Here is a 25,073-nt window from a genome sequence, read left to right as displayed (position 1 = left end):
GGCAGAGCTGTGTGCTGAGATCTGCTCTTGGACCTGCTCATGGTGGCACCAGTCACAGAACCAGAGAGTCATGAAAATGCAGAATCCTTTAGGTTAGAAAAGACCTTTAACATCATTGAGTCCAATGGCTGAGTTGTGGCAGTGAGGCTCATTTACAAGGTTTCTCCTTACTTGAAATTAGTTCTTTTCCAGGGGGAAAAGCTAATCTATGAAAATGCAAAATTCAGGTGGAATTGTCACCTTTGTGGTGTTCAGCTGTCTCAATGTCCACGTCATTTCAGACAGGACATTGCTGGAATGCTTGCAGTGTTATCATCCTTCTTCAAACACGGTCTTGACCTTGCAAAATGTTCAGCATTCCCTAGGGCTCCACCGTGCATCAGCACCGGCGCCAGGTTTCCATGGAGCCGATACAAGGGCTGGATGCTCACGGATGCGAAGCCATTTCATCCCTCCACATACCCAAAAGCCACTTCATCCCTCCCAAAGCCGTTCCCTTCAGCTTGGGAGCCTTTACACTTGGTTTTACCTCAGCATGGTCTCAGAACAGACCACGCCAATCATATATTTTATTCTTTTTAATACACTCTGTTATGAAAGATGTTTTGTGCTAACACTGTGCGCTCCACGTTTTCTTCTCCAAATTGCAGCACTAGCAGCTGGTAGGGTTTCCCTGTTGGTATCTCTTGTACGAACTGCCTTCTCCTACTCTCACTTGTAAAGAATTTGCAGCTTTGGAGTGCTGTTAATTAAAAAAAAAAAAATAGAAAAAAAGGTTGGTTTTTGAGACTGCTACAACTTAAGCTTTTGGTCACAAGTGAAGCTTCTGCAGCACGATGGGCAGAGGTCAGCTGGAGTGCTGCGTAGACTGCGTGTGTGGCTTTCTTCCACCCAATTCAACCAGCTCCGTCTTCCCCAACCCCAACAAGAGCTTTTTCATTGCTTTTAAACCCTCTTTCCTGCAATACTTTGCTCTGACACCCAACCCATTGCTCCCTGCTGCCCTTCCCACTGGTTCTGTTGCAGGTGCTCCAGCCCTCCCCTAGCAAAAGGTTGACCCCAGCAGCTCACCTGTTTTATTCCTTGTTTTCTCAGCCCATGCTTTTGGCAGATGAGAATTTTTCCCAGCAGACCTCATGCTCCTGAAGCTGCTGCTTGGTTTAATTGGAAGCTGCTTAACACTCCCTGCTTTGTAGCCCATGCTCCGTGTTCTCACACCAAGGGCAGAACAGGAGGAAAAGCTTTAAGGCATAGTGACCTTGTTCCTTGAGATGCTTCCCAGCCCTGTTGTGGCTTCACATAGCTCCTTGTGGCTTTTGCTTCTCTGCCAACCCTCCCAGGACCAGCTCTTGTGCAGTGGTGGACAGCCAAGGTGGCCTTTCTCTCTTCTCTAACCCAGGAGCAGCTGTAGCACCTGGACCTGGACTGGGCTTTATCCTGGAGTCCTCAGCAGACTTATTTATATTTTTAAAAATTTTCCCTCTAAGCAGGCACTTGCTTTGTGCTTTCATCTGGGACAGATGTAAAAAGTGTTCCCCCCACCGGGAACTGTGCCAAGAAGAGCAAATGTTCTTAGTGAAGCATTTTGGGTGGTGTGTCCTGTATCTGCAGGGTTGCAGATATTCTAGAGGGGGACTCTACTTTATGGCTGCCTTTCCTCTCCCATCTCCTAATATTGATGGGCTGAGTAATAACTAAAAGCACCAAACAGTGGCATTTCCCAGCAATGCTTTTACTGACTTGAGTTCCCTCCCTTTCTAACAGGTGAGGCTTGCTGCTTTTTGGCACTGTCCACAAAAGTAATTGTTTGGTTTGTGCCTATTTTATGTCAAAGCTTTGTTTTCAACCAGCTCTGGTTTGCTTGCAAGGAAAAGCTGTTTTGAAACAACCTGAAGAGAGGTGACATGCCTTGAAGTCATTTATGCTGTAAACTGGCATCACAGAGTAGGAATCTGGCTTTTTCCAGATGAAGGATTTTAGCAGGAATTTCTTGATTGATCCACCATAAAGTACATTCTCAGCTTGATTTTTAAAGAGCTGTCACCTCATCTTCATTTCAGAAGTCTGAAACCTCCTATGGTAGATCCTGGAGGGGTGACATGAGAGGTGGGGAAATAAGAGTATTGGGGCTATTCTGAGAGAAATGGGTGTGAAGAGAATAAATCAAATTGGGAAAACAGTTCCTTAAGCAATAATTGCATTTACAGTTGTGAATCTTCAGGCTAGCAGAGGGAAAAGAAAGCAAACCCACCCAATTTAAATTAAATAACCCAAACAAACTTAGTTTTGCAACCTAGAACAATCTCGGATGGGGAAGACCCATGTGAAGACCCTCAGCTGCATCTAGGCTGGTGGAGCTTGAGCTTGAAGTGCTGGCACGTCTTGCTGCTGGAGGAGCCCCATTGCAGTTTCTCCCAGTTAATAGCAGTGGAAAGAGGAGAGAGGATGCTCGGTGTGTGTTTGCAGTGTGAGCACAACTGATGGGAGGCGGCAGCAGCTCTGCTGAGCGCAGCTTTGCTATGCAGCGGTGAGGTTATGGCAGGTGTCCTCCCTGTGTCCCTTCATTCATCCTGTCCTTTTACTGATAGGATCTAGATAAGACCCAGGAAGAGATAAAGAAGCATCACGCCAACATCAGTGAATTGAAGAAGAACTTTATGGAGTCCGTTCCGGAGCCTCGGCCGAGTGAATGGGACAAGCGTTTGTCCACTCACTCCCCCTTCCGAACCCTCAGCGTCAATGGGCAGATTCCCGTGGGAGCAGATGGAGTGAGTACCTTGGCAGCGTGCGGGTGTCCAAGGGATAGTTTCCAACCCAGCATTCAGCCTAGGTTTTAGTGTATTGCATTTTAGTAGTTAATATTGACTTCAAACATTTACAGAGGCCTCAAAGGGAATCCATGCTTTAGTTGTGGTATCATAAAATGGGATTTTTTGGGGTAGAAAAGGGTGTAGGATTTCTTCACCTGGTTTTGCTGCCACTTTTCCATGCTGCTAGACTTTATTTCATATGGTTTAGACTGCATATTAGAAAGAAATTTTTACAGTTACGGTGGTGCGACACTGGAGCAGGTTGCCCAGGGAGGTGTTCAGGGCCAACCTAGGTTAGTGGGAGGTGTCCCATGGCAGGTTGTTGGAACTGGGTGATCTTTAAGGTCCCTTCTGACCCAACCCATTCTGTGAGTCTTATGATGGATGCTCTGGGAACTGGTTTATTCCTGGTGCCGGGGAATACATCTCCCCCAAAATGTGGAACAAACCACTCCAGACCCCAAACACCTGACTTAAAGGATTTATTAATTCAGAGATAATGCTGCAGGTAACCCAATGGAGAAGAACTAGGATGTTTCCAATTTTCTGAAGTCGCTTTATTCACCAGTTAATCCAGGATGTTAGTGGGTTTAGTCCTTGCATTAGGATCTGCTGTGGAGGCTTCAAGACTCCTCCTCTGGTTGCTGCAGCAGGGATGGTCATACATAATGGACTCTTTCTACTCACAGGAGCAGTGCCTGTATGTTAGTAGCCACATACACTCACTGTACCTCTGCTAATTTCCTTAAAAAGGTAATTTTCTAAAGAAACCGAGTTGGAGCAGCAGAGATCTGTTTGCCAGCTGGTTTCTTCTCGAATAACTGGTTTCTTCTTGAGTGCACCCTCAGCAACTGAGTGCCCCCTCAGCAAGTTTGCCAACAACACCAAGCTGCGCGGTGCAGCAGACACGGTGGAGGGGAGGGATCCATCCAAAGGGATCTGGGCAGTCTGCAGAGCTGGGCCCAGGCCAACCTCATGAAGTTCAACGAGACCAAGTGCAAGGTCCTGCACCTGGGTCAGGGCAATCCCAGGCACTGATACAGGCTAGGCAGGGACTAGCTTGAGAGCAGCCCTGAAGGAAAAGGTGTGGGAGTGCTGGTGGATGACAATCACAGCATTTCAGGGGCTGGAAGGGGCTTCGAAAGCTCATCCAGGCCACCCCCACTGCCAGAGCAGGATCACCTACACCAGATGCACCCAGGCGAGTTTTGAATACCACCAAAGAGGGAGACTCCACAACCTCCCTGGGCAGCCTGTTCCAGTGCTCTGTCATACTCACAGTGAAAAAATTTCCCCTCATATTTACGTGTAACTTCTTATGCCTTAGCTTCTACACTTGCCCCTTGTCCTGCCATTGGGCACCACTGAGCAGAGCCTGGCTTCATCCGCTTGAGACTCACCCTTTACATATTTATAAACATTGATGAGGTCACCTCTCAGTCTCCTCTTCTCCTCATACGGAAGATGTTCCATTCCCTTAATCATCCTTGTGTCTCTGCGCTGGACTCTTTCAAGCAGCTCACTGTCTTCCTTGAACTGAGTGGCCCAGAACTGGGCACAATGTTCCAGATGTGGCCTCACCAGTAAAGGTAGAGGGGGAGGGGAACCTCTCTCGACCTCAACATGAGCCACCAGTGTGCACTTGCAGCCCAGAAAGCCAACCAAATCCTGGGCTGCATCCAGAGAAGTGTGGCCAGCAGGTCGGGGGAGGTGATTCTCTCCCTCTGCTGCACTCTGGTGAGACCCCACCTGGAGCTCTGTGTCCAGTTCTGGAGCCTCTATTATAGGAAAGATCTGGAGGTGCTGGAACATGTCCAGAAAGGGGCCATGAGGATGATCAGAGGACTGGAGCTTCTCTGCTATGGAGACAGGCTGAGAGAGTTGGGACTGTTCAGTCTGGAAAGGAGAAGGCTCCAAGGTGACCTTATTGTGGCCTTCCAGTATCTTAAGGGGGCTACAGGAAAGCTGGGGAGGGACTTCTTAGGGTGTCAGGGAGTGATAGGACTCGGGGGAGGGAATGGAGCAAAACTAGATGTGCGTAGATTCAGATTGGATGTCAGGAAGAAGTTCTTCCCCATGAGGGTGGTGAGACACTCAACAGGTTGCCCAGGTTGGTGGTAGCAGCCCCAGTCCTGGAAGTTTTTAAGGCCAGGCTGGATGTGGCTCTGAGCATCCTGATCTAGTGTGAAGTGTCCCTGCCCATAGTAAGGAAGTTGGAACAGGATGATCCTTGAGGTCGCTTCCAACCATGACAATTCCATGATTCTAATAGACAGCTTCTCTGGGTAATATTGGAGTTACGTAGCTCAGATTTGAAGCCTGTGAATAAAACTGTAGTTAGAGCTCATGGTAACTGATCTCTTAAATAATAAATGTGATTTTTCATTACAACTGAAAAGTGGCACCCTGGCTGTGATGGCAGCAGATGTAGTCTCTCCTGTTTTCAGCCTGGCTTCTCCCCTCCCTGCCCACAGCAATTGCTGATAAACTGGTATTTCATCTTCAGAGCATTGCAAGGGAGATGCTTTTGAAGCAGGAAGAACCCTGCAGAGGAGGGAGGATTCTCAGAACAGGTACACAGAGTTTAGCAGGTGGGGTTTCTCACAGCACAGAGAAAGGCCGAGGGTTGATCAGTGAGCCCTGGAAGTGTTCAAGGCCAGACTGGACAGGGCTCTAGCAACCTGGTGGAAGATGTCCCGTCTCATGTGAAGGGGGGTTGGAACTAGATGATCTCAAAGGTCCCTTCCAAACCAGATCATTCTATGACCCTTGGAATTACACTGTTTAACACATAGATGGGTTCTCCTCTTTGGTTGGTGAGTCTAAGCAAAATTCTGCAGGGATTTGGGCAGCAAAGCGGTGCAGAGCTCTGCCCATGGTGCCACGTGGTGGATGGATGTGTAAGCGGGAAAGAGCACGGGCTCTCAAGCGCCACAGCTGCAGCTCAAGAATTATACTCTTATGATAAAGAATTCCTTTCATGATGACTGCATCGTGAGCTCTCGAGGGGCCGCTGTTCATGATAACTGGGTGCTGTGAGCTTTCCCCGTCTGAGGCTGCCGTGGTCCACAGAGATGCAAGGGTTGGTGTCAGCCCTGGATTTGCATTTCTGGATATTCCCTCTTGATCTGATCCTCTCTGAAGTGAGCTTGCTCTGAGGTAGAGATGGGCACGTTCTGCTGTGAACTTCCAGAAATGCATCTTCACCAGGCACCTGCAGGGAGGGATTTTCCCTCACCTGCCTGTGTTTATGGATGGTAATTCACAATTCAAAACGGTCCTGTTCCTCCTTTTTCTGGTGGTATCTTCACCCTGCTGGGGTGGCCAATGGGGTTGCAGCCAGGGCTTGCTTATCTGCTGTTCCCATACATTTTATTGCAAGACAACTGAACCTTAACACGCTTTGTGTGTCCAGGTCAAGAAAGTCACTGTTCTATCTTCTGAGAGACAGGTTGGTGGGCTTGAGGTAAAGCTGCTGTTCTGATACCTGCTTCTGAACCAGACATCTGCTGTTGCAATGGCACCAAGCAAAAAACTCAGCAGCAGCTACTGGATAGCACTTTTTTTTTTTTTGCCCTTTCGGCTACATGAAGTAGTTTTGTAACTCACCCCAAGAGGAATTTTGGCACTGCTGCAGCTTTTGCAACCTTCAATTTTGCGTGTTTTAGTGCATGGCTGGTTCGAAAAAACTGCATGAAAGATAAAAACTGTGTATTCAGCAAGAAAAGCAATGATGGGAGTTTAACTGTACCCTGTTCTTTTTATGTTGTCTTTCTTTCCTTTTTGTTGTTGTTGTTGTGTTAATGATCATGTTACTCTTGCATTTTATCTTTTTGTTTGCTGCCCAGTCTCCCAGCTACTTTCTCCCCAATTCTCATCACTTGGGAGTGTGCAAAGAACCAGTCCCAAAGTTCTGCACTGATCAGAGGAGGTTGGCTCAACTCAGAGAGCTCAGAGCCAAGTTTTTCCTCTCCTAGGTACACTGGGGTTTGACCAGGTCAAGCATATTAAAGGGATGGAGAGTTACTAAGCAATTCTCACAGTCTTTCTTTCTCTAAGGGAAGTGCTAGAGAGCCCTTGCATGATCCTGTCTGATGAGTTTCTCATTCCTTAGACTACAGAAGGAGTCTGGAGGCTGCTGAGTTTTCTACATTCCTTAGACTCCAGAAACAAGAGTGTTAAAACATGGAGCAAAATGTAAGGAGTTTGCAGTGCTCCCACTGCCATCCTGCCTGGTTCACACTCGGGATTTCTAAGAGTAACAATTTTTCACTCATTCCAGTAGAATTTTTGAAACAATGGAGATTTTGATACTGTGTCAGACCTCTGATAAAGCATTTTGTATCCTCACTGCAGTCTGGATGCTCGACACTGTTGAACAAATGCTGGCTCTTAAGGGCACTGTACAGTAGAAAGCCATCAGAGACCACATTTTGTACTGTACCATCTCTATTCCTAATGCCTCAAACTTTTTTCTCAACCATTCCAGTTCCAAAACAGTTCATTATATTTTGAGTGTACATTTTTGTGGGAGGGCAGTTACAAAACACACACGATTCTGACCCTGAGCCTTGTGACACAACACGTGTGATCCTGACCCAGATGTTCATGTGCTCTGCAGAGAGGACTAGACTTAGTAGCTCTAAGGCTGAAGCCACCAGCAGCTCTGCTCTCCAGGGCAGCTGATTTTTTTATGCTGAGACAGACTGTCCTAACACTTTGCACACCTCCAAGTGCCATTTTGGACACTTTCCATCTGTCATTTTTGTTCATCTTTCTCTGTCTTTCTTGATCTTCTACCACGAAAGCAGACACAGGAGCGTCCTCTGTTAGTACAGGATGAAGACAAACTAAAAAAGCAGGAGATACCTTCTGAGACAGCCTTTCCCCGGCAAGCAAGTGAAGCAACTCTTCCAAAGGTTACTATTGCAATTCCTGAGGAGCAGAAATCTCTCAAAAAGTGTCAGCTGTACTCTAGCATTTTTCCTTCCCCACGTATTCCTTTTATGATGTCCTTTTTCCTGGTCGTAGCACTGACTGTTTGGTGGCTGCTCTTTCTCTGAGTGGCAACAGGGTCGTGTTGAAACCTCAAGACCAAAGCTCCTGAATTTCTTGGCTGTAGCCTCTGCTGTACCTTCCTCGTGCTGGTCTTTGATCTCTGTAGTTCACTGTCCTGGGGAGGGACACCCCACGACCGCTGTGTAAACCCTGCTGTGTGTCCTTGCATAGCTGTGATCTGGGACCTGGCAGGAGTGGTCATGGATTGCCAGAGCCACTCTGAAGTTTCCTAGTGTGCAAAAGCCAGTGCTCTGAGCCCTGCTCCTGATGGCTGTGAGAGGGCAGATGGGGAGTGTAAATACATGGGAGGAGACTTTTGCTCCTTCAGCCCCTGTAGATGCTGTGTAGGAATTGCTGAAGACTTGCTTGGATGCTTGTTGTGTCAAAAGTGGGATGCTGACAAGCTGAAGAATGTTTGATACTGATCGAAAAGAGGCTTTGCAGTGAGCTGCTGAACCCAATCCATAACCACTCCTCCAGGAAGCTAAGACTTGCCTTTAATCAAACGTGATGATTAGCGATGCTGCTGCTAAGGTAGGGGACAGGGATGGGCAACTTCTTGTTCTCCTGCTGAAGCAAACCTTCTGCAAAGCATCAGAGCTTCCCTCTCACACCCTGGTGAGGACAGAACCCATTGCAAGTAGCTCATTATTGTAATAATAGATTAATCATCACCCACCACTCTGGTGGGCTGGATGCATTCCAGTTGTGTTTTATTTAATTTGTGTTGAACTGACTGATGCATGTTTGCTTAGGTGGCAGGAATGAAGTCACCTGCTGCTAGATAAGTCTCCTCTGTTAGCATGTTGACTTGAACCATGTCAGGGCACACTTCTGATGTTAAAGCTATGAATTGTTTCGAATTCTCTAACTAAACCTTTGCATGCTCCTTGTTGTTTATTGCCTCTTAACGTGAATTTCTGGACCACCCTCAAGTGTAGCCACGTTACCTGGCTGAGCTGCACAGGCTCCAAGATGAGTTGTCCAGCTGAGCAGAACTGGAGCAAGCCAGAGGGAAGGAGGGACTTTGTGTTTAAGGGGTTTCTTTTCTGTACATAATAATTGCGGGGCTGAGCTGAGGCAACTGCTTCTCCTTTCAGAAGTAATCTGCTTTTTGTTGCTTTGGCTGGAGGATCGGTGTAGGCACAGCTACACCTGAGAACAGCCACCAGTGCCATCAATGTTGGCAGCTGCTCCAGCAGCACAGAAGAGAAGGGAGAAAACCTTCGTTCCAGGGACTAAACTATGTGAATATATATATAAATAGCTATCTTTGTAGTCCTTTCTAGATCTGCATCTGTGTGAGCAGTGTTATGTAGGAAGCTAGCAGATAAGCTTGCAGGAAAAAGAAGTAAGGCAAATATGGCATGTGCTGTTTGAGCTGAAGGACCGTGGGGGATCACGGGCCGCTTGAGTCTCGCTCTCAGTGTGCAGGTTGAAACTCTCTCAATGCTGTCTCAAACCATTTGTTTTAATCCCAGAAATCTTTCTGATTACTCTTGTAACTTGCTCCAATTAGTTCACCAGTTTGTGCCTTTAGGACTTTGCTTTGTGAGGATGCTGATTTGTTGCTGGAAACTATTCTTCCCTTCTTAATACACTGCCTTTAAAACACAGTCTTCCTCTTTCAGTGGTTGGAAGTGTAGAAGACACTGAGTGGTTATGCAGGTTCGCTGTGGTGTCAAGGAGAGCTGCTGAGACGTTCTTGCTGCCTTCTGGTGGTACTTGAAGGGAGTCTACAAGAACAATGGGGACAATTTTTGAGCAGGGCCTGTTGTGACAGGACAAGAGGTGATGATTTGAAACTAAAAGAGGGAGATTCAGACTGGAGAGAAGGGAGTTCTTCGCCATGAGGATGGTGAGACCCTGTCCCAGGTTGCCCAGAGAAGTGGGAGATGCCCTGTGCCTGGAACCATTCCAGGTCAGGTTGTTTGGGGCTCTGAGCAACCTGCTCTAGTTGCAGATGTCCCTGGTGACTGCAAGGGAGTTCGACTGAGAGAGCTTTAAAAAGCTTTAGAATGTCTATGAGTCTGTGTCAAGAAGATGGATGCTGAAGAGGAGAGGTGGAAAAGGATGCTGAGGTACCGTATGTTGAGCAGGAATTGCAGAATGGAAGAAGACCATGCTTCTGTCTGGGATTCCCTGCATGAATTTGCCTCCCAGAATTAGGACAGACATGATGAAAAACAAGGGACCACTAATTGTGCCTGGTGGACGTGGAGAGTGAAGGCACAGAAGTGGCTCAGGTCTCTCTGGCCATTTTCTGTCCATGTTTCCTGGAGGAGAGCTGCTTGAACACACCCCTGCTCCCTTTCAAAAGCCTTTGCTGGCTGCTGTTGTGGTGCTGTCGGCACTGTTGAGGTTATTTCATCTTGTCTGTGAACAATGACAAGGACTTTGAAGCCATCGCAGTGGCTTTTGCAAAGCCATGGTTGCTGTGGCTCTGGCCATGCTATTTCCAAAGGACCCAGAGTCTAAAATTCTTTGCCCAGAGCAATATTTGGATGCTATGCTCAGGGTGTCTTACCCTGGAGTGATGAGATGCACTCTGTCACTTAGCTTAGTAATTTAATTAAAACAATCTCTCTTACTTTGTGGTTTTTGAACCTTGAAATAATGCTGGTGGCCATCAGCAAAAACCCCTGTGACACTTCATTCAGATTCTGAGAATGCTCAGGATCATTTTGGGGGTTTGTAGAACAATTAGCTCTGCAGAGTATAAAGAAACTGAACAAAAGCTTTTTATTTCTCTGGCAGAGGCCAGTTCTCTCTGTTTATCCTCGTGGATGAAATCCCTTCTGACAGAGAAAGCCCAGAGCTTACCAAGAACAGGCCCCTTTCCTGGTCCTTTCTCGGCTTTTCCCCATTTTCATGTAAGGTAAAGGGATGTACAGATGCGTCCTGTGACAATCCACATTAAGGTCTCGTTCCTGCACAAGGTGTGTCTCCTACACTTTGATGCTGTGCTGCCTGGTTTCACCCTTTTCTCTTGATGTCCACGTGCTGAAGGAAGGGATTTTGGGATGCCTGCTGTCATGCCTGTGCACTGGGAGTGTTGATTCACTAGCACTTAAAGGGCAGAAATCTCAGGGTTTTCATAAAGGAACCATCACTTTGCTCCTTTTCTTCCTCAGGAATAAACTCACTGCAGAGCACCAGCAGACTCCAGCATGTGCCCTGGCACCACCACTTGTCCCCAAGCAGTGGTGGGATTAATGTTTGTACGTGGTCATTGTGATGCCAGCCTGTGAGTGATTGAGAGCTGAGTTATCCAAAATTGTCCAAAGGGAAGCTGGTCATGACCACAGCATGTAACCTCATCCAGATTGGCATGAGAAGTCCTGATATTTCAGTATACCTGCCACAGAAAACAACATCCTGGTGGCTCTGGCACACCGGAGACATTGCTGTGATGACTGCCAGCGGTTGTGATACGAATAAAACTTCCCCAGCGTTCTGTGGTTTGGCTGCTTGGCTGCAGTGAGGCCCCTTGGTGCTCATGGGTGGGATCCAGTTAGTGACTGTTGAAGCTTCAGCGTGCTCCACTCTGGTGTGAGGGTGCTGGAGCCCTAGACCAGGCTGCCCAGAGAAGTTGTGGAGCTTCCTTGTCTGGAGAGCTTCCAACCCCGCCCTGAACACTGATCCTGGGCAAGCTGCTGTGGATGCCCCCTGCTTTAGCAGGGGGGTTGGACTGGGTGAGCTTCAGAGGTCACTTCCAACCCCATCATGCTGTAATTTGGTGATACTGTTGATGGTTGAGTCCATGCTTTCTGCAACTTCTTTTCTTTCACTTCCTGAATCTTCTTACCGTGATACTATCTCTTTTGAGTGCCAGATAAAACACAGAATAGTTTCTCGTGCTTTCATGACATTAGTGTTTTGAAGCAGCAAGTAGCATCTTGAAGCCAGAGCTGGTTGCCTGAAACTCAGATTCAGCTTCTGAGGCTGAATTAGGCATCAAGCTTTGTATGTGATGGTCATCAGTGATGCTCAAGGTGTGCATTACTGTAAAACAACAGCCCTTTTTTCTTTCTTAGTAGTAAAAGTGAACAGATAAATTGTTTGCATCTCCTGCCGACTGCTGCTTTGCCGTGTGGGTCAGTAAAAGATGAATCAAGGACTTCATGAGCAGGTCAGGTGAGGCTATGGAGAAGCTAAGGCTAACTCTTCCCTTGCAGCTTGTGCAGGGACTAGCAATGACCTAAGAAGTAGGTACTCAATATTCATCTCCTACCCTGAAATAATGAAGAGAGGTACATTTCCTCAGCATGGCATCAGAGGAGTAGTTGGTATTTGCAGGAGCAAGGTTGGGCTCATACTGCAGAGCTCCTCAGGAAGGCTGTGGGCAAAGTCTCTTTGTGTAAGAGTTAATAATTTGTCACTCTGGGAATTATTCCACTGGTTTATTGGGTTTTCTCTTTTTGCTGGTTATGAGTTGATGGTGCCTGCTCTGTACTGCCTTAGACACTGTGGCAGGATGTGTGCTGGAAAAATGTAGCCCAAAGATGGGATATGGATCAACGTAGAACCTCTTTGGTCTGCACTTCCCGTGGGGGACACTGGAGAACCTGGCGGTGGTGGATTCTCTGTGGTTGCCCCTGTTTACATCTGGCTTGGTGTGGGAAGCTGAAGGGAAGGACTAACCTTGGTTTGTGCCGCTGTGGGATCTTCCAGCAGTGGTGTGTGGTCATGTTGGACCAGTTTGTGGGGACTGAAAACACTTTCTTTTTTTACCTAAAATGCTCTCTTTTGGAACACTTTTTGATTTTGTATTTTTTTCCTCAGAATTTTTCTTTGTTAATATGTACATATATCATTAATAAATGTTATTGTAAATCAGATCCTTCTTTCTACTGCTTATTAACCAAAAAAGCTGTACATGAGTTGTGTTAATGACTTCCTTGGACTACCTCACAGTGTTGCTTCTTAAACCAGGAGCCATCAGGCCACAGGTTGTCGCCATTCAGGATGCTGGGTCTGCTGGACACCAGTGTGGGTTTTGTGTTCCCGGGGGGCAGGGCCACAGGGCTGTGGCTGTAAGCAATGCTCAGTCTTACACTGGGCAGAATAATTCAATCGAGTGTTATACCTGGCTTGGTTTAAGGCAAGGTTTGTTTGCAGAGGTCAAAAGGTTCAGCGCTCTGCCGAATACTCGGTGGCATGCCGACACCTTTTCCCTCTTCACTTCTGAGAGTGAATGGTAGGAAGAGCAGTTTTGTCCTGTGCCATGCAGCTGCCAACACCTCTGCCCCAAACCTTGTATTAATCTGAGGACAAAAATGCACCTTTCTGGTTCTGCAAACAAAGAAACCATGTTCCTGATTAACCACCCCTGCTCTGCGCGGTAACGGAGTGCAAGCCTATAGTTGGCTTTGAGCCTGAGGTTGTATCTAGAAGCTGGATCAAGTGTCAGTCTTAATTTTAACTCCCAATCTTTCTTCTGTGGGGTTATTTACTTCTGGATGAACTGTTTGGCTCATTCTGTGCAGTCACAAGCAGGAAAGCAAATGAGGCTGTGATAGAGCAGCGTGAGGCTTGTGCTGCTGCTCTCCTGGGCGAGCCCAGTAGCACAGCAGAAGAAATGAAGCAGGCAAAATGTAGCAGTGCAAAATGAACCCTCCTGGTACCTCCTCTCTTCTCACCTGCTGCTGCTACACTAAACTGGTGGCAGTGTTTGCAATGCCACCAGCAGCTTTTTCTCTGTAGAGGGAATTTGGAGTAAGAAGTCCCTCGTCCAAAGGTCCCTGCCCCACAGAAGGGATGGGAAGGGGATCAGGGTGGATGGGGGGAGGAATCGTATTGCTCTGCAAACTTACTTTAGTAACTTAAGTACTGAGCTTGAGGTTGTTTCATGTTGCCAAGTGGTAGATGCAGTGGATTGGAGGTGGTTGCTGTGTTATGTGCAATATCCTGGGATTCTTGTCCAGGGCAACAAAGTTGATCTTTTTATGCTATGGATTTTCAAGCTTTACTTTCAGCTTTGGTCAAACACTGTATTATCCTTCTGTCATCTGATGTTGCTCAGGGATGTTGTGATCAGATCAATGACGATTCAAAAACCCATCCGAAACTGTGAATCCATAGGTAATGGCTCGGTTTAATATGATGACATTGAACAGCTTCTGAACCTTTTGACTTCTGTCTTTTTAAAGCAAAGCAGTTCTGTATGGCGTGGCAGGTACTATGAAATAAGGATCTCTTGTTTTCCACTTCATAATACTTTCTTACCCAAGTGCTTTGCCAACGGGGAGACTGAGCATCATTTGGTGTGGGAGCTCTTGCTGGTGAGTGTGGTTCGCTGCAAAGCAACAGCATCTCCCTGTGCATCTGTAGATGGTCACCTGAAGCTGTTGGCTTTCGTGGCTACTTGTTGGGGGATAACCTAATAACATGCGTGAACAACTGCAGTGCCACTGAGAGCAAGAGGGAACTGGGAAGTGCTGACTGCCTGAGATTCATGGCATTTAATGTGGTGGTTTTGGGGAGTTAGTGAGCACTGGCGTTACATTGTTTTGTCAATTTTTATCAAGCGGGAAATAATTGATTTTCTGGGGGGGGGGGGATTTCTGCAGCTCATAGACAAAATGAAGGTGTTGAGAGCCTGTACCAGGTTGCTCAGAGAGGTGGTAGATGCCACATGCCCGGAACCATTCCAGGTCTGGTTGGTTGGGGCTCTCAGCAAGCTGCTCTAGGTGCTGACGTCCCTGCTGGCTGCAGGGGGTTGGACTGACTGAGCTTGAAAGGCCCCTTCCCACCCAAACCATTCTATGCCATGGGCTGCAGAGCATGGGCACTGATGGGCAGTACAGGGTTCATGAGTATATCCTGATCCAAAGTAGCAGAATCTTGGAAAAAAATAAAAAAAACCACCTTTAAAAAAAAAGTAATCCTTTTGTTTGCTGGTATCACCCATGCAGTTAAGCTTGTTATTAGTTTATCCCCAGTCTGAATTGCCATGTGTCACTACTACGCTGTACTGCTTGAGCTCCATCCTCAGGATCTGTCGCCATTGGGGACTCAAAGATGGGGATTTGCAGGGTCATGTGTTAGCCAAATTTGTGCCTGGTTTGATGTCTCTTCTGGGGCACTGCATCCTGTCCTGCCTTTTCTTTATGCTGTGTATGGCTTCGCCAATCCCCTGCTTCCTGCTTGATTGAGGCATTGCTGCTTTGGGCTTGTGTCCTAGGTTTCACAGGGCTTGAGGAGAGCTTGGCCCCTGAGCCCTAAAAATATAAATGCTTTTGCATCTGTGAATTAAAATAAATCTTGATAAGATCAGAATTTGTAATAGATGTTCAAATTCCTAGAGAGTTTTTGTTGATCTTAATAGGGAGAGAATATTTTCTAGCCTACACACCAATGGTGCTTAAATACAGGAACAAATTCAGTTGTATTTCAGAGGAAAAAAAAAAAAGTGAGTCCATCATTTTGTGTGGAAACAAAGACTTTTCCATTAGTCTGTGTTCTTTCTGGTAGAATAGCAAGGCAAGCAAAAAGAGCTTCTGCTGGGTTGATCTTATCAGGATTCATTCTGTCTGTAGTTTGCACGTTTATCGGTTCTGTAGGTGAGCAGTGTTTGTGTGCCCTGGGCTTCCTCTGAGTTTTTTCCTGCCTCTGTGCTTTTGCCGTGCAAGATACTTCCGAAATTGTTTTTCGAGGGAGATGGGAAGTTGTTTTGACTGGATACAAATGTTTCTTTCAACAGATCTGTGTTCATGTAGCTGCTTTAATCTGTTACACCCGAAGCTTTCATGCTTCCTCTTGGTTGAGTTGTGCCCCAGCTGGTGTTCAAGGAAATCTTGCTCCTAAGGCATTTTCCAGATGATTTACAGCATCTTCTCGGGATCCCTTGATTAATTTGCAAGACTTAGCATATATAATTAAGGAGACGTCAGTATGTTTGCCGTATATAATCCCAGGTTTTAAAGCAAGAGGAAGACATGGACTTTCAAAGCTGATAACCTCCGTTCTTGTTCTGTTTTGTGAAATGTTGCAGGGCAGAACCTTGCGTTATGCAAAATGAGGGTGATGAGACCCTGTCCCAGGTTGCCCAGAAAGGTGGGAGGTGCCCCATCCCTTGAACCATTCTAGATCAGGTTGTCTGGGGCATCCTGCTCTAATTGCAGATGTCCCTGCTGACTGCAGAGGAGTTAAAGATGACCTTTAAAGGTCCCTTCCCACCCCAAAAAAATCTGTGATCTGGATGTACCTTCAGAGAAGCAGGTATGGAAGTGTTTTCTGATCACCAGTAACACTTACCTTTGTGTGCAGTCTGACCTGATCATCACAGTGCTGCTCTCTGTCCCCTCACTCCTGTTAAATGCATTTCCCTAGGAAGTATCCCCAGAGAAGCCTAAGAGGCTAGAAATCCTGGTGGGTAGGAGTCTGACATCTGCAACACAAAGAAGCAGTGAGCTGAAAAATCCCCAGGAGGAATGGTGGAAGCATCATTTCTTGAAATTATACAGTATCACAGTATCACCAAGGTTGGAAGAGACCTCAAAGATCGTAGAGTCCAACCTGTCACCACAGACCTCATGACCAAACCATGGCACCAAGTGCCACATCCAATCCCCTCTTGAACACCTCATACTGAAATAAGCATCTGTTTGTTCCCACATAAAGGGGCTGCTGTTCTTACCCTACTATTGAGCTGTGCTGTTAGATGAGGTCACTCAGGGTGAGAGCTTCTGCTCTACAGAAAAGGCATCGTAACCCATCACCCGCAGGCTTCCGACCTCACATTTTAAGCACAAATAACAGCTTTTTGGTTGCTTGGAGAATCTTCTGAGTAGAAACTGAGGCAATAGTTTCCATTCATCTTAACACCACCATTGCCATCAGAAGAGAAGTTGTCAGAATGGACTCACTGTGCTTCCATGAAAGTTCAGTCATTGGGTTTGGATGCACCAACACGTGGTGATTGTAATACGAATAAAATCAACTGCGAGGTTACTTACTGAGAAGAAGTAGCAATGGCATTGGATGAAGTAGCATCCCTTGGATTTTCCTTCTTGTTCCCTGTTGTTGGGTGATGTGTAGGTGCCCGTAACTGCTTGTTCTGCCCATCCTTGAAGGCAGCTTGCCACGTCGATAAGGAGACAAACCCCAATTTCTAGCAGAGGACAGGACTGCAGCCATCACCCGGCGATGCTTCTCTGTGCATGTGAATTACTCCGCACCCGGGGTTTGGGCAAACAGCTGAACGTGTGCTAAATCTTTCTGTCTTGTTCATGTTTTAATTCTTCTGTCAGTGTGGCTTCCCTTCTGGCTAGAGGGCTCACAGAGATCTGAGAAGACTAGTTGAGACCTTGCTGAGTGGAGAGCAGATAGAGGCAGCCTTAGTAACTAACCCTCTGGCCTGCCACACTCTTGCCAAGCATCTCAGGTGCTCCAGATGTGTTCACTTGCTCCTTGGGCTGAGATACTTCACTGTAAATGGAATATAAACTGAATCACTGGCTTGGTGGTGATGGCCTCAGCACACATCAATGTGAACTTCTGGCTTTCCAGCTTAAAGCCACGTTTCTTTATACCTCAGGTTTTGTGCTTAAGGTAATTGATCCATTTGTTTTGAAGAAATCTTTCAGCTGGCCAGATGTGGCCAGAACTGGTGAGTTCAGGAACTTCCATAATTGAAGCAGTTGATTTCAACACTAATTTGTGGATATTCTTGCAGTAATTTTAGCAACACCAGGTCTGTGTTTGTGACCCCAAGAGACAGCAATGGTAAAGAGGATGCTCAGAGGTATGAGTGTTTCCAGGGGTGAGGAAAAGAGCAGGGCAGAGGCTCTGGATTACCCTGCACAGAAATTCTGGGCTTATTTTCTTTACCTCCACATGCAAATTCAATCACAACATGAAATATTTCAAGGAGCTGAAGCAGAGCTGGGGTCTGGCTTTGGTGCAGTGGGTAGATTTTGTTGCGCACGTGGATTTTGGATGTGCATTTGAAACACTGAAATTGCTCCTGTTTCCTGGGAAAAAAGTGCTTAGTGGTGGCTCTTCCTTTGTGGTACTGAGAGTTGCTTTAAGAGTGATTCCTTAAACTTGACGAGGGCAGATTATTAATGTGCTGGGAACTAAATGCCCTGGGTGAATCGCAGCACAAAGGTTTTGGTGCTTTCCAGTGTCCAGCCCCACTTTTGCATGTGGTACTGGAGATGAGATGTATTCTACAAAACCAATGTTTTGCCTTTATGCCTCAAGACCTCCTGCTCTCCCTAATGCTCTCTTTCTCTTTTTCTCTCTCTTTGGCCTTTTTTTGTGTATTCATTTCTTTTTAGAAACTGAGTGACTTTCTCTCCAGAGAGGATGTGGCTGCAGTGCCTGAGTGGAGCAGTGCTAACGCTGCCTTTGCCTGGGAGGGCTCAAAGCAGTCAGTAGCTTTTAGTGAGACCCTTGTGCCACCCACCTCAGAGCCTTCTCCCAGCCGACACTTTGGTGCTTCCTCCTTAAGCAGCGAGGAGGAGGCGGCAGCTCCCAGCCTCCCCGTGAGCGAGGAGAACCTGAGATGTGGAAAGGGGCTTTGTGTGCATGCGGAGGAGGACTCAGAGCTTTCTGAGCTGGAGCCCCCTGCCAGCCCTGCTGCACCTCCCCAGCAGCCCTGGGGAGCAGAGGAGGAGGAGGAGGTGGCAGAGGATGGCGAAGACAGATTGGCCTTTAGAAAGCCAAATGGCGAGTGTCACGACTTGGAGGTTAATGATGGGCTGCTGGCAGTCATTCGCTGCTTCCAGGTAGTGAGCCCTGCTCCCCACACCCCCGGCCAACTTGGGAGTGGGAACCCGAACATTGCAGCAAGCAGATGCCATGGATCCCAGAGGAGTTGTGCTTGCTTGGCTTGGACTCTGCTTGGAGCTTGTTAGCTGGTTAATCTCCCGCAGTCAGTGCACAGAAGCCCCTCTCAATTTGTCTTTGCATTAAATGTGAGCCCCTCTCAATTCATCTTTGCATCAAATACAGTTGCTGCAGCACAAAGCTTTTTGCTTTGTTCAGAGCATCCTATTGCATCCCCAAAAAGGGGACTGTTTAGGCTCCAAAAACATATAATTCTAGCTTTTGCCATCTTCTTGTGTGCCAGAGGTTGAGCCTTAGCACAGCAAAGTAAATTGGAAGTGCTCCCAAACGTGCTTTGACGTGGTGCAAGTGGGCATTGATGTCCTCTTTCTGCTCTCCCATGGGAGATGACTATTTTTGCCCGCTTCAGTGTTGATGTTAATTGCTGATGGTTAAATTGATGCCCACTTCCCCCTGCTTAAAATCATGGTGGCATCTGCTGGGTTTGGGGACGGTGAGCAGAAATCGAGCCCTCTGGGAGAGCACTGTGGTTCTGAACTAACTCCTGTCTTCTTCTGGATGATTATCAGGTGGTGGAACAACTGATTTCTCTTCCCCTTCCCCCAATTCCTCTTTCAAGATGTCATGTTTCTGTCTTGTCTGACATTGATTTAATAAAAGTTAGAGGCCCAGGATCTGATGAGGATTTTTAATCATGTCACATTTCACCTGCAGTCAGGATAAAGCTTCTCAGCTGAGATCAAGTCTTTGTTTGCCCGGGAGTTGTGTTAATCTTGACATTGTCATCTGTACATGAGGGTCATCTTTTCCTGGCAACTGGCCATGAGCTCCTAGTAATTAGAAAGTTGATAATCAGTGGAGTCAGTTTTTGTGTGGTATTGTGGCACACCAGCTAAACCCTTAATGCCTTGCTCAGGCTTACCGGAGGACACGGTGTTGGGGAAGGTCTGGAGGATTTTTGTGTCTCTTTAATCCTCGTGCATGATCTCTGCCCTCTGAGCTGTGTGTTATACCAGAGGCTTAAAAGCAAAGATTTCCAGGCTGACCTTCGTTCCCACAGTGCTTTTATCAGATCAGTGTCAGAACACTTGCCAGGACAGGGTGTGGAAATGGTGGCTGGGTCCTTACGGAGCTGTTTTTAACCCTGTCCCATAGCCACCGCTAGTGAAGACCCAGACAGTCACCATCTCTGATGTGTCCAGTGCTGTCAAAAGTGAAATCCCCACCAAGGAAGTTCCCATTGTCCACACCGAGACAAAGACCATCACCTACGAAGCTGCACAGGTAAGGCATGTTTGGGTTCATAGAACCACTGAATGGTAGGGGTTGGAAGGGACCTCAGGAGACCATCCAGTCCAGCCCCGCTGCCAAAGCAGGGTCCCTCAGAGCAGCTTGCCCAGAATGGCAATGGCCAGGTGGGGTTGGAAGCTCTCCAGAGAAGGAGACTCCACAGGCTTTCAGCACCCTCACACCAAAGAAGTTTCTTCTCCTGGGTTCCAGTTTGTGCCCACTGCCCCGTGCCCTGCCAACTAGGCACCACTGAGAAGAGCGCAGCCCTATCGTCTTGCTCTCCATCCTTTAGATATTCATATGCATTGAGAAACTCCCCTCTCAGGCTGCTCTTCTCCAGGCTCAACAGCCCCAGGGCTTTCAGCCTTTCTTCCTCACTGAACTGCTCCAGGCCCCTCAACATCTTTGCAGCCTCCACTGGACTCTTCTCGAGCAGTTCCCTGTCTCTTGAACTGGGGAGCCCAGAACTGGACCCAGTGCTCCAGATGAGGCCTCACTAGGGCAGAGTAGAGGGGGAAGAGAACCTGCCATGATGTGCTGGCCACACTCTTGTTCATGCTTCCCAGTATACTATTGGTCTTCTTGACCATCAGAGCACATTGATGGCTCATAGTGAACTTCTTGTTCCCCCAGCACTCCTCACTTCTCCCCAGAGCTGCTTTCCAGCCAGCAGCCTGTACTGGTGCCAGGGGGATTATTCCTTCCCAGATGTAGGACTCTACACTTGCCCTTCATTTTCCAGGGCCTTAATTAAACTAAAGTAAGCATTTTGTGTCTGAGTCCTGCTCTGTTAATGTGGAGACCCTGCTCCTGTCCACCCCGCCTGCAGACAGACAGCCTGTTTTTCTGTCTGTTCTTCTGTCCTGCAGACAGATGGTGGCAATGGAGACTTAGATCCTGGCATCCTGCTGACTGCTCAGACCATCACTTCAGAAACCACCAGCAGCACCACCACCACTCAGATCACAAAGGTAACAGCGCAGGAACGTGATAAAACAACAATTTCCCCTCTCTCCATGATAGAGAGGTGTCGTGGTTTGGGAGGCCAATTCTCCCACCACAGGCAAAACTAATGACTCAGACAAACGGATTGCAAAAAATGGTGGGAAGTTTAAATGGGAAAACAAATAAAGCAACAATGAAAGTTCCACAGAGAACCACAAGCACCGTGACAAGAGAGATCGATCCCCAAAAAACGTACCCAAGAATGTCCCATCCCCACCTGGGGGTACACCCAACCCCCCCACACTCAGGGCTCTTTCTCCACACCCACACCCCCCCCCCCCCCCCCCCCAACCCAGCCTTGGGCCTGGGCAGGCCCAAGGGAGGCAGCTCAGCTATTTTACCTAGGCGGCAGCAGGGGACGAAAGAGGAAGTAGGGACCCCGTGTGAATGTTTTATAGAGGAGCAGAGGATTATGGGTGAAATACCTGGTTTGCTGTGACCACCCAGTGGGCTGGACCCTTTTGGGATCTCCCAGGTGTGGTCTGTGCAGTGGCATCTGGGCCAGCACCCAGCCTAAACCACCACAAGAGGGGAGCAGGGATGAATAATAAGAAAAAAAGCTCAGGACCCCAGTTCTTGGGGGAAAATAAAGTGATTAATACTTGAAACAAAGCATGAGAGTCCTTGTGCTGAGCTGGGGCTATGGATTATATGTTTATTGCAGCTCAGTGTGGGGTCACAGGCTCTGACTGTCCTATGGGACAAGGGAAGGAGCTGTACTGTGAGGCAAGAAATTGAATATTTGTCAGTTTTTTCTGTCAGCAGCAGCAGTTTTCTCTGTGATTCTGGTACCATGGTACGACAGCAGAGGTTGGGAATGCTGGTTTCGGATGCCATCTTTGGACAGGCAGCCCCAGTGCACTCCAGCTCCTTTTTACTTTTAAACTAACAGGGATTTTTCCTTTTATACTAGACTGTAAAAGGTGGAATTTCAGAGACACGGATTGAGAAGAGGATTGTCATTACGGGAGATGCAGATGTAGACCATGACCAGGTAGGACCTTACATGACATCTAAAAGAGCTTCTCATAAACCGAGCAGGCTGCCTTTCTGGAGTTAACTTCACCGGGGAGGTTGTTTCAACCCAGGGAGATTTCTCTGGGTAGAAAGGAGGAGGCCTACCAAAAAGCTGGGGATGGACTTTTGACAGGGGTTTGTAGTGACAAGGCAAGAGGGAATGGATTGAAGCCTGAGGAGGGGAAATTGAAACTGGAGATTAGGAAGAAATTCTTGACAGTGAAGGTCGTGAGATGCTGGAAGAGGCTGCCCAGGGAGACTGTGGCTGCCCCCTCCCTGGAGGTGTTCAAGGCCAGGCTGGATGAGGCTTTGAGCAACCTGGACTGGTGGGAGGTGTCCCTGCCCATGGCAGGGGGTTGGAACTGGATGATCTCTGACGTCCCTTCCAACCCAACCCATTCTGTGAATCTGTGAAACAAAGCTTCCAAGATTTATTTCAGTAATAAATTCCTCCTTGCCTGTACATACTTACACCAGCAAAGCTCAGTTCTGCTCTGAAACTGGTGCTGCCAGCAGTTTTGATTTCAGAATTGGTTTGGTGAAATGCAATTAAAAAATAAAATAAAAATCCACCAAAATGTGAATTTTTCCCTGAGATCTAGACAATCTGTGTTTGTTTTCTTGTAACTCTGAAGCACTGTGGAATGCCAGAAATCATTTCAGAGTGCTCAGCACTTACATTAAATCTCAGGGGATTTGTATGGAATGCTTCCAATGACTCGGTCTCATTGGCCTCTTGTGTGTGTTGGGAAGTGATTGTGGTCATCAGAGAATTAGACTCTGAATTTAATTTTAGTTGCAAGTGTCGTGGGGCTGGAGAATATTCACAGAATCACAGAATGATAGGGGGCTGGAAGGGACCTCGAAAGATCATCTGGTCCAAGCCCCTGCCAGACCAGGATCACCTAGAGTAGATCACACAGGAATGCATCCAGGCAGGTTTTAAATATCTCCAGAGAAGGAGATTCCACAACCCTCCTGGGCAGCCTGCTCCAGGGCTCTGTCACCCTCACAGTGGAAAAAAATGTCCTCCTGTTTCCATGGAACTTCCTATGCTTCAACGTCCACCGTTGTTCCTGGTGCTGTCACTGGGCATTCCTATGACAAGGACAAATTACTCCAACAGAAGATGTCTGAAATATGCTCATCACACTTGCTGGCAGAGTAAACAGGGTTTGCTTAACTGCTCTCATCCACCTTCTAGTCTGGGGCAGTGGGGGGAGGTGTGAGTTCTTCATAGAAAGCAGATTTTCCTTGGAGAAATAATCTAATACCATCAAAAGTCAGCAAACTGTGTAGCTGAAGTGGATTCACTTTCTTTTTCTCTCCCTAGAGGTAGAAATAGCCTCTTGTCCCCCCTTGGAGGCATGGAATCATAGAATTGTGTTGGTTGGAAAATACCTTTAAGAGCCTCGAGTCCAAGCATTATCTACCAAGCTTCGCGCTAAGCCATGTCCCTCAGCATCATGGCCATGGGGCCATGTCTCTGCCTCTTCAGGCACTCGCTGAAGCGTGTGGTCTCTTCCAGGTCCTTGCGCAGGCGATAAAGGCAGCGAAGGAGCAGCACCCAGACATGTCGGTGACCAAAGTGGTTGTGCACCAGGAGACCGAGATCGCGGAGGAGTAGTGAGGCTGTGATGGACAAGTGAGTGATGGATGCTGCTTTGCCCCAGGGTGGGGGGCTGTGGTGGGTTGAGAGAAGGCCTAGCTCTCCCTCTCCCACAGAGAAAGAAATCACAGCTAAACTCAGCCGGAGAAGCAAAGCTGTGTTTACAAGCATATATAGAATGCAGGTTATATATAACACAATTTATACAGTATTTACAAAATATATACAGAAATATACAGCAAAGAAAAAAAACAAAACAAAATTCCCTCCTCGAGAGGAGGAGGGTTTTCCTCCCTGTAACCCCCTCTCTCCCCCCTACCTCCCTTTTTTTCCAAAAAGGGGTTAGAGAGAGAAAGGCAGTTATTAAGGAAAAGAGATGTTATTAGGCTTCAAAAGCACATGCAGGAATTAATTTTGCTTATCTCAAGGTCAGCTCCGGCTAGTTAGCCGAGAAGCAGACAGGCAGGAAAGGCAGAACAGGCTGAAACTCAGAAAAATTCCAACTGCCCTAAAACTTAAAGTTGCATTCTGCCCATCTACCAATGAAATTCGTTTAGAATATCATGTTTCCATTTTGATACAAAAACATTCAGCCAGAGTGTTCCCAACACTGTCTCTTTCTCAAAGGCACAGCCTCAAACGGTCACAGGGGCTCAGTCTCTGTGCCAGTGAGTTTTGGCTAAATTCAGTCAAAGTTTAAGTGAGTTACGATTAGCTGTTGAGTCCTGCTCAGGCTGTTCCTGTTAAGTCACTCAAGGCCGATGAAAGAGTCACAGATAGGGAAATGAGCCAAAAAAGACTAAAAAAGAAGCAACATGGCTTCTGTGCTGAGGCTGCTTTGCTTTACCAAGCACCTCCAATGCACCTGCACCACACTGAGCTATTGGTCTCACCTAGAACCCTGCCTGTAGGAGTGCCTGGTGACCCCTGAGCTGGACCCCAAGCTCTAGATGTGCCTGGAAAGGTCTGGAGGGTCTCTGCACTCTTCATGGTTTGGGGAAGGAGCTGCTGGAGGAATCCCAGAGCTCTGCCTGTGCACTGGTGCTGTAAAACCTGTCCTGCCCTGTGTTGGTGATGTTGGTGTTGCTCGAGTTGGTGCCATGTGCTACCCAACCTGTGTCGTGCCTCAGCCCAACCAAGCCGGGACTGCCAGTGATTTGGAAGGCAGAACAAGAAGTTGTTGGTCAAGAAGAGAGACATCATGGCCTAACAGCCAGAGTAGTTGAACTTTTTAACGGTCGCAGAGTCATAGAATTGTTTTGGTTGTAGAAATCTTCAGGATCATCAAGTCCAGTTACTAACCCAGCACTGCCTGGTCTCCACTAAACCATAGAATCACAGAATGGATTGTGTTGGAAGGGACCTGTAGAGGTCATCTGGTCCCTCTGCAGTCAGCAGGGACATCCTCAACTAGATCAGGTTGCTCAGAGCCCTCTTGTGCCTCACCTTGAATATCTTAAGGGATGGAGCCCCAACCACTTCCTTGG

At 47.4% G+C, this 25,073-nt stretch overlaps 1 protein-coding gene across 8 annotated transcripts in view; it reads left to right on the top strand.

Annotated features, from left to right (window-relative positions):
• EPB41 (erythrocyte membrane protein band 4.1) overlaps positions 1 to 23,642 on the top strand; it is an 82,035-nt gene extending 58,393 nt beyond the window's left edge. For all 8 annotated transcript variants that reach the window (XM_054170695.1, XM_054170696.1, XM_054170698.1 and 5 more), the window contains 5 exons: positions 2,589 to 2,768; positions 19,821 to 19,949; positions 20,825 to 20,926; positions 21,874 to 21,954; positions 23,506 to 23,642. In XM_054170695.1, coding sequence (XP_054026670.1) covers positions 2,589 to 2,768; positions 19,821 to 19,949; positions 20,825 to 20,926; positions 21,874 to 21,954; positions 23,506 to 23,604 — 591 coding nt within the window. In that variant the 3' untranslated portion in view covers positions 23,605 to 23,642. The remainder of the gene's footprint in view (positions 1 to 2,588; positions 2,769 to 19,820; positions 19,950 to 20,824; positions 20,927 to 21,873; positions 21,955 to 23,505) is intronic.
• Positions 23,643 to 25,073: the final 1,431 nt, after the last annotated feature.

The sequence above is a fragment of the Dryobates pubescens genome, chromosome 20 (assembly GCF_014839835.1).
Source record: "Dryobates pubescens isolate bDryPub1 chromosome 20, bDryPub1.pri, whole genome shotgun sequence".
Taxonomy (NCBI): Eukaryota; Metazoa; Chordata; class Aves; order Piciformes; family Picidae; genus Dryobates; species Dryobates pubescens.
This window is presented reverse-complemented; position numbering and strand designations above follow the sequence as displayed.